At 39.9% G+C, this 10,043-nt stretch overlaps 1 protein-coding gene across 1 annotated transcript; it reads right to left on the bottom strand.

Annotated features, from left to right (window-relative positions):
* Positions 1–312: 312 nt before the first annotated feature.
* LOC134294308 (protein S100-A2-like) lies at positions 313–6,153 on the bottom strand. Its single transcript, XM_062965015.1, has 3 exons — positions 6,047–6,153; positions 3,441–3,584; positions 313–481 (listed from the first exon to the last, which is right to left on the bottom strand). The coding sequence occupies exons 2-3, from the start codon at positions 3,579–3,581 to the stop codon at positions 317–319; spliced, it is 306 nt and encodes a 101-aa protein (XP_062821085.1). The 5' UTR covers positions 3,582–3,584; positions 6,047–6,153; the 3' UTR covers positions 313–316.
* Positions 6,154–10,043: the final 3,890 nt, after the last annotated feature.

Below are 10,043 nucleotides of genomic sequence, written 5' to 3'. Positions count from 1 at the left end.
ACATCTAAGCCTCTGTCGCATGTATTATAAACCAAGTTACGCTACCATCTAAAGTAAATAAGAAGAAGAAAGAAAAGTCTTTGGTGGTTTCGTGTCTGAATCATTTTTTATTTCCATTTTGCAAAGGCAGGATGAAGCCGAGAGGCCCGGCCTGGGCCAACTTCGGCCCTCCCTCCCTCCGGGTGTTTTGGACTCCAACTCCCACCATTCCTAACAGCCGGTAGGCTGTTAGGAATGGTGGGAGTTGGAGTCCAAAACACCCGGAGGGAGGGAGGGCCGAAGTTGGCCCAGGCCGGGACCATGGCGCTCGGGTTGCTCATCTCTTGCGGTTCTTCTCGTCGGCGCACTCGGCAAAGAACTCGTGGCACAGGTTGGCCACCAAGGCCAGGAAGACGGCGTATTCTGGGAAGTCCAGTTCGCCGTCCTTGTTGCCGTCCAGCTTTTGCATCACCGACTCCAGACCCACCTCGTTGATCTTCCCCTGCGAGAATAATAATAATAATAATAATAATAATAATAATAATAATAATAATAATAGAAGGAAGGGAGTTGTAGTTTCTCAAGGGCCTTAGCCTTCAATGGGCGCCTTCCTACCATACAATGCATGCATTTTGGGCTCCGCTTTCACTGCCATGGCATACTGGGAGTTGTAGTTTCCCAAGGTCCTCAGCCTTTTATAGTATACAATGCATGCATTTTGGACCGGCATATGGGCACATTTATAGTATACAAGGCATGCATTTTGGACCGGCATATGGGCACATTTATAGTATACAAGGCATGCATTTTGGACCGGCATATGGGCACATTTATAGTATACAAGGCATGCATTTTGGACCGGCATATGGGCACATTTATAGTATACAAGGCATGCATTTTGGACCGGCATATGGGCACATTTATAGTATACAAGGCATGCATTTTGGACCGGCATATGGGCACATTTATAGTATACAAGGCATGCATTTTGGACCGGCATATGGGCACATTTATAGTATACAATGCATGCATTTTGGACCGGCATATGGGCACATTTATAGTATACAAGGCATGCATTTTGGACCGGCATATGGGCACATTTATAGTATACAAGGCATGCATTTTGGACCGGCATATGGGCACATTTATAGTATACAAGGCATGCATTTTGGACCGGCATATGGGCACATTTATAGTATACAAGGCATGCATTTTGGACCGGCATATGGGCACATTTATAGTATACAAGGCATGCATTTTGGACCGGCATATGGGCACATTTATAGTATACAAGGCATGCATTTTGGACCGGCATATGGGCACATTTATAGTATACAAGGCATGCATTTTGGACCGGCATATGGGCACATTTATAGTATACAAGGCATGCATTTTGGACTGGCATATGGGCACATTTATAGTATACAAGGCATGCATTTTGGACCGGCATATGGGCACATACAAGGCATGCATTTTGGACTGGCATATGGGCACATTTATAGTATACAAGGCATGCATTTTGGACCGGCATATGGGCACATTTATAGTATACAAGGCATGCATTTTGGACTGGCATATGGGCACATTTATAGTATACAAGGCATGCATTTTGGACCGGCATATGGGCACATTTATAGTATACAAGGCATGCATTTTGGACCGGCATATGGGCACATTTATAGTATACAAGGCATGCATTTTGGACCGGCATATGGGCACATTTATAGTATACAAGGCATGCATTTTGGACCAGCATATGGGCACATTTATAGTATACAAGGCATGCATTTTGGACCGGCATATGGGCACATTTATAGTATACAAGGCATGCATTTTGGACCGGCATATGGGCACATTTATAGTATACAAGGCATGCATTTTGGACCGGCATATGGGCACATTTATAGTATACAAGGCATGCATTTTGGACCGGCATATGGGCACATTTATAGTATACAAGGCATGCATTTTGGACCGGCATATGGGCACATTTGTAGTATACAAGGCATGCATTTTGGACCGGCATTGTGGGAGTTATAGTTTCCCCAAGGTCCTCGATGTTCTATGGGCACCTCTCCATATCATAGCAAAAAATGCATGTATTTTGACCCCTGGCTCCATGCAATGGCATTGTGAGAGTTATAGTTTCCCAAGGTCCTTGGCTTTCTACAGGCACATCCATACCATTCTATTATTATTATTATTATTATTATTATTATTATTATTATTATTATTATTATTACTATTCCTGGGAGTTGTAGCTTCCTACGTCCTTTTGCCTTCTCAGCCGGAGACTCTCCATACTACAGCTCCCAGCATCCCTTAGCACCCCTTAATTCTTTTTTTTTTTAGCAATGCACCCATAGACATTTAAGAACCTTGGGAAACTATGCATTTTTTTTGGCCCTGATTCCACTGTCCTGGCTCCATGCAACGGCATGCTGGGAGTTGTAGTTTCCTAAGGGCCTTCTATGGGCGCATGTATAATACACAATGCATGCATTTTTGACCCTGATTCCACAGCCATGCAATGGGATTATGGGAGATATAGTTTCCCAAGGCCTTTAGCCTTCAATGGGCACCTTCCTACCATAGAACGCATGCATTTTGGCCTTGCTTGGACTGCATGCAATGGGATCGTGGGAGTTATAGTTTCCCAAGGTCCTTGGCTTTCTATGGCATAGAAATGCATGCATTTTTTTTTGGCCCCAATTTCACTTTTCTGGCTCCATGCAACAGCATGCTGGGAGTTGTAGTTTCCCAAGGTTCTTAAATGTCTATGGGTGCATTGCAAATAATAATAATAATAATAATAATAATAATAATAATAATAATAATAATAATACAGTAGAGTCTCACTTATCCAACACTCGCTTATCCAACATTCTGGATTATCCAACGTATTTTTGTAGTCAATGTTTTCAATATAACGTGATATTTTGGTGCTAATTTTGTAAATACAGTAATTACAACATAACATTACTGCATATTGAACTACTTTTTCTGCCAAATTTGTTGTATAACATGATGCTTTGGTGCTTAATTTGTAAAATCATAACCTATTTTGATATTTAATAGGCTTTTTATTATTCTCTCCTTATTATCCAACATATTCGCTTATCCAACGTTCTGCCGGCCCGTTTATGTTGGATAAGTGAGACTCTACTGTAATAATAATGGGATGCTGGGAGCTGTAGTATGGAGAGTCTCCGGCTGAGAAGGCAAAAAGACATAGGAAACTACAACTCCCAGGAATAGTAATAATAATAATAATAATAATGATAATAATAATAGACATAGGAGCACCATTGATGCTAACAAACACTCTGGGAGTTGTAGTTTCCCTGGCAAAGAGAGGCGAACTACAACTCCCAGGGACTTGTGGCATGGAACCGAGGTGGTTCAAAGTGGTGTGAAACCGCATTAAATCCCTGCCAATGTGGACGCCTGGCCTCTCTTACCCGGACGAAGGTGGGCAGTTCGTGGGTGAGCAGCTCCTTCATCTCGGCCGTGCTGAGCTTGAGGGGGTCTCCCTCCCGGGAGGAGTATTTGTGGAAGGTGTTCACCATCACGGCCAGCGCCTCTTCCAGCGGGGGCTGCATGGCCTGCAATGGGAGGGAGAGGAGACCCAGGCCCATGGGTCAGGCTAGGTGGCCCTTAGGGGTCCCTGGTGGAGTGTCCGCCCTTCTCGGGAGGTCTTTAAGCAGAGGGTGGGTGGCCATCTGTCAGGGGAGTTTTGATCGTGCTTTTCCTGCCTGGCAGAAGGGGGCTGGACTGGGTGGCTATCTATATCCATCCATCCATCCATCCATCCATCCATCCATCCATCCATCCATCCATCCATCCATCCATATCTCTCTCTGTCTCTGCATCTATCCACCCACCCACCCATCCATCCATCCATCCATCCTTCTCTATCTATCTATCTATCTATCTATCTATCTATCTATCTATCTATCTATCTATCTATCCATCCATCCATCCATCCATCCATATCTTATGCATCCATCCATCTATCCTTATCTATCTATCTATCTATCTATCTATCTATCTATCTATCTATCTATCCATCACTATATCTATTTATCCATCCATCCATCCATCCATCCTTATCCTTATCCATCTATCTATCTATCCGTCCGTCCGTCCTACTCTATCCATCCATCCTTATCTATCTATCTATCTATCTATCTATCTATCTATCTATCTATCTATCTATCTATCTATCTATCTATCTATCTATCTATCTATCTATCTATCCATCCGTCCGTCCTACTCTATCCATCCATCCTTATCTATCTATCTATCTATCTATCTATCTATCTATCTATCTATCTATCTATCTATCTATCTATCTATCATGTATCTATCTATCTATCCATCCATCCATCCATCCATCCATCCATCCTTCTCTATCCACCCATCCATCCATCCATCCATCCATCCATCCTTCTCGATCTATCTATCTCTATCTATCCATCCATCTATCTCTATCTCTCTATCTCTATCTCTATTTATGCATCCATCCATCCATCTGTCTACTCTCTCATTTATCTCTATCTATCTATCTATCTATCTATCTATCTATCTATCTATCTATCTATCTATCATGTATCTATCTATCTATCCATCCATCCATCCATCCATCCATCCATTCTTCTCTATCCACCCATCCATCCATCCATCCATCCATCCATCCATCCATCCATCCATCCATCCATCCATCCATCCTTCTCTATCTATCTATCTCTATCTATCCATCCATCTATCTCTATATCTCTATCTCTATCTCTCTATCTCTATCTCTATTTATGCATCCATCCATCTGTCTACTCTCTCATTTATCTCTATCTATCTATCTATCTATCTATCTATCTATCTATCTATCTATCTATCTATCTATCTATCTATCTATCTATCTATCTATCTATCTATCTATAATATAACAACAATAACACTAAAATTGAACAATATAATATATTAATAGTATAATATAATATAATTTAATAATATAATAACAATAATATATGATATGATAATACAGTAGAGTCTCACTTATCCAACACTCGCTTATCCAACGTTCTGGATTATCCAATGCATTTTTGTAGTCAATGTTTTCAATATATCGTGATATTTTGGTGCTAAATTTGTAAATACAGTAATTACTACATAGCATTACTGCGTATTGAACTACTTTTTCTGTCAAATTTGTTGTCTAACATGATGTTTTGGTGCTTAATTTGTAAAATCATAACCTAATTGGATGTTTAATAGGCTTTTCCTTAATCCCTCCTTATTATCCAACATATTCGCTTATCCAACGTTCTGTCGGCCCGTTTATGTTGGATAAGTGAGACTCTACTGTAATTGCATAATATCATTGAATAAAATAATAATATAATAACAGCACCAATGAAATCATAATAAACCACTTTGAATAAACTATTACTAATATATAACAATACAGTCTAATAAAATAATAATAATAATAATAATAATAATAATAATAATAATAATAATCTGAAAGGTTTTACTGAGGAATTAGCACCCATCTCTCCCTAAAAATGGGAAGGAGAACATTGTGATGCAGGTATATATTTGTCGCTGGGCAAAACCCAATTCCGGATCTGGACGGAAATAATAATAATAATAACAACAACAACAACAACAACAACAACAACAACAATACAAGAGCCAGCAGAGTGTCTGCTGTGGACTCATCTTGTCATGTTTCTAATAGTAATAATAATAATACAGCCCGGAAAACATACAACAACCCCAATAATAATAATAATAATTCCACCAATATTATTATACTTATGGGTGGGATTCAAAGCGGTGTGCAATGGTTAAAAACAGAAATGACATGGCACATAATTTCAACCAAAAGCATCCTAAACCAGACGCCCAGATTGCACGGTATGTAAACCGCGCATAACAAGTTCATACATGACGACATATGTTTTTAAATAATTTCCCCGAACCTCCGTGGAGTTGCAAGGCCATAGGATCCCGAACCTTTGGGTTTTGCGTCCCTTTGGCCCATAAGAAATAGACCAAATCTCACCTGAGAGCAGCAATGGCAGCCGGGCAATGCAGGATGCTGGGAATTGTAGTTCCCAAAAGAGGAGTGACTTGCAAAACCAGATTTGCCAATTGCACTCTTCCAACAACTAATCATTATCCTGTCTAACCCCCCTGCACATTTGCATGCGTGTATGCGTGCATGCGCCAACATGCGCGGCCTATTTGCACCATTGCAAAGGAAGGCACTGGGTGTTATAGTTTCCCAAGGACTTTAATGCACCACTGGACGTTATGGTTTCCCAAGGACTTTAATGCAAGACTGGGTGTTATAGTTTCCCAAGGACTTTAATGCAAGACTGGGTGTTATAGTTTCCCAAGGACTTTAATGCAAGACTGGGTGTTATAGTTTCCCAAGGACTTTAATGCAAGACTGGGTGTTATAGTTTCCCAAGGACTTTAATGCACCACTGGACGTTATGGTTTCCCAAGGACTTTAATACACCATTGGGTGTTATAGTTTCCCAAGGACTTTAATGCAAGACTGGGTGTTATAGTTTCCCAAGGACTTTAATGCAAGACTGGGTGTTATAGTTTCCCAAGGACTTTAATGCAAGACTGGGTGTTATAGTTTCCCAAGGACTTTAATGCACCACTTGGACGTTATGGTTTCCCAAGGACTTTAATACACCATTGGGTGTTATAGTTTCCCAAGGACTTTAATGCAAGACTGGGTGTTATAGTTTCCCAAGGAAAATATACCAATGCAAAGGAAGAAACTGGGTGCTATAGTTTCCCAAGGACTTTAATGCAAGACTGGGTGTTATAGTTTCCCAAGGACTTTAATGCAAGACTGGGTGTTATAGTTTCCCAAGGACTTTAATGCAAGACTGGGTGTTATAGTTTCCCAAGGAAAGTATCCCAATGCAAAGGAATGCACTGGGTGTTACAGTTTCCCAAGGATCTTAATACACCATTGGGTGTTATAGTTTCCCAAGGACTTTAATGCAAGACTGGGTGTTATAGTTTCCCAAGGAAAATATACCAATGCAAAGGAAGAAACTGGGTGCTATAGTTTCCCAAGGACTTTAATGCAAGACTGGGTGTTATAGTTTCCCAAGGACTTTAATGCGCCCCTGGGTATTACAGTTTCCCAAGAACTTTAATGCACCACTGGGTGTTATAGTTTCCCAAGGAAAGTATCCCAATGCAAAGGAATGCACTGGGTGTTACAGTTTCCCAAGGATCTTAATGCACCACTGGGTGTTATAGTTTCCCAAGGACTTTAATGCAAGACTGGGTGTTATAGTTTCCCAAGGAAAATATACCAATGCAAAGGAAGGCACTGGGTGTTACAGTTTCCCAAGGACTTTAATGCAAGACTGGGTGTTATAGTTTCCCAAGGAAAATATACCAATGCAAAGGAAGGCACTGGGTGTTATAGTTTCCCAAGGACTTTAATGCAAGACTGGGTGTTATAGTTTCCCAAGGAAAATATACCAATGCAAAGGAAGGCACTGGGTGTTACAGTTTCCCAAGGACTTTAATGCAAGACTGGGTGTTATAGTTTCCCAAGGAAAATATACCAATGCAAAGGAAGGCACTGGGTGTTATAGTTTCCCAAGGACTTTAATGCAAGACTGGGTGTTATAGTTTCCCAAGGAAAATATACCAATGCAAAGGAAGGCACTGGGTGTTACAGTTTCCCAAGGACTTTAATGCACAGTGTTATAGTTTCCCAAGGATCTTAATGCACCACTGGGTGTTATAGTTTCCTAAGGAAAGTATCCCGGTACAAAAGAATGCACTGGACATTATAGTTTCCCAAGGACTTTAGTGCACCACTGGGTGTTATAGTTTCCCAAGGAAAGTATCCCGGTGCAAAAGAATGCACTGGACGTTATAGTTTCCCAAGGATTTTAATGCACCCCTGGGTGTTATAGTTTCCCAAGGACTTTAATGCACCCCTGGGTGTTATAGTTTCCCAAGGATTTTAATGCACCCCTGGGTGTTATAGTTTCCCAAGGATTTCTACGACACCACTCTTGTTGCCCTGGACCAATGCTACCAATGAGTGCTGGGAGTTGTAGTTCTCATAATACTGTATTTCCAACTTGCCTATCCTCAGTCTGTGGACCTTGGGGAACTACAACTCCCACCGCACCGAGCCACGGCAGTTTCATCAGTCTTGATTTGCATCCATGCTACAGTATAGGGATGCACTCAGAGAAGGCTTTGGGCCTTGGGGAACTACAACTCCCAGGGATTCGAAATATTCCAACACCTTGATGTGCGGGTTGGCGCAACTCGCAGTCGGCGCCAGGCTGCCAACCGAGGCCTTTGCAAGAGCTCATTACCGTCTCCGTCCGAAAAGGCTAAATGTGGGTTGCGTCCTTCCAAACACGTATGTTTATTGCGTGCCGCCGTCATTGGAAGGAAGGCCGAAGAAGTCATTCATTATGACGGGGCAAAAGATGCAAAACAAGGCCTTTGGCTCTTGCCCAGACCTCCAGGGAAAAGATCTGGTCACATTTACTCTACTGTATTATTGCATTTATTTTTTTACTCTATTTATTATTACTTGTATTATTTTCCTGTATTTATTATTATTATTATTACATGTATTATTTTACTCTATAATTATTAAAAGGATACATAAGCACATTGACATTGCAGAAGATGAGAATCATGATTGGATCAGAGTTGGACAGTCTTATCTTAAACTACAGCTTTATGTAAATATTCAAAAACATTTAACCTACCGATGCCTCAATTAATGTAATTTTATTGTATCGATTTTTATTTCTGAAATTTCCCACCCTCGGCTTATACTGGAGTCAATGTTTTCCCAGTTTTTTTGTGGTAAAATTAGGTGCCTCGGCTTATATTCGGGTCGGCTTATACTCCAGTATATACGGTATTATTATTTTACCTTCATATTTTCTTGCATGTTAATATCTGTAGCATGGCATTCTATATTGGCGTCTTGCAATATTTAATTCTAATTTGACATTTATTTTAATGCTAGTTTGGGTTATTTTTGTAATTGTACCAAATGCATCAGGTTGTGGGTGAACTACAACTCCCATCATGCCGGGTTAAACCCCTGAAAACGCCAACATATTCGCTTATCCGACGTTCTGCTGGCCCGTTTATGTTGGATAAGTGAGTTTGGGAATAAATAAATTTGGGAACCACTGGAAAAGAGCTTGGTGGCAAAGCAATGGATTAAGCGTCTAAGGCCGATACTAGATAAGGACAATAACACAGTGTCGTCTGCGTATAAGAGCTAAAGCCTATAGTTAATAACTAGCTGTGCCCGGCCACGCGTTGCTGTGGCAAAGTGGTGGTGGTATTGGTTAAAAATTGTTGTGTAATTTATATTTGACGTTATTTGTATTTGTTTTAATTAATTTTATTGTAAGTTATCTTTTTATTTATTATATTTTATTATTTTCTTGTATTGTTTTTAGTTATTTTCTGTTATTATAGTATTTTATTGTATTAATCTTTTAGTGTTTTTAATTATTTTTTTAGTGTTTTTTATTATTTTTATTGGGTTGCTAGGAGACTAAGTTGGCGGAGCTTAGACTTCTAACTGGCAGCAATTGGATAAAAGCCATTATTCCTCTCTCTCTAATTAGGACTTTATTTTTCTTTTCTTTTTGTTGTATCAACCTAGAGGCGTGGAGGATGGGTTGTGTTGTCAAATTTTGAGGTTGGGGGGCATGTCGTTTTGTTGTTTTGTCGGTCGCCGTGATGCCATTACTCTTTTATATATATAGACTAGCTGTGCCTGGCCACGCGTTGCTGTGGCAAAGTGGTGGTGGTATTGGTTAAAAATTGTTGTGTAATTTTTATTTAACTTTATTTGCATTTTTTATTAATTTTATTGTAAGTTATATTTTTATTTATTATATTTTATTATTTTCTTGTATTATTTTTAGTTATTTTCTGTTATTATAGTATTTTATTGTATCAATTTTTTAGTTTTTTATTATTTTTTATTGGGTTGCTAGGAGACCAAGTTGGAGGAGCTT

Source organism: Anolis carolinensis, unplaced genomic scaffold (genome assembly GCF_035594765.1).
Source record: "Anolis carolinensis isolate JA03-04 unplaced genomic scaffold, rAnoCar3.1.pri scaffold_14, whole genome shotgun sequence".
Taxonomy (NCBI): domain Eukaryota; kingdom Metazoa; phylum Chordata; class Lepidosauria; order Squamata; family Dactyloidae; genus Anolis; species Anolis carolinensis.
The sequence above is the reverse complement of the archived record's forward strand: the minus strand, read 5'-3'. Positions and strand labels throughout refer to the sequence as shown.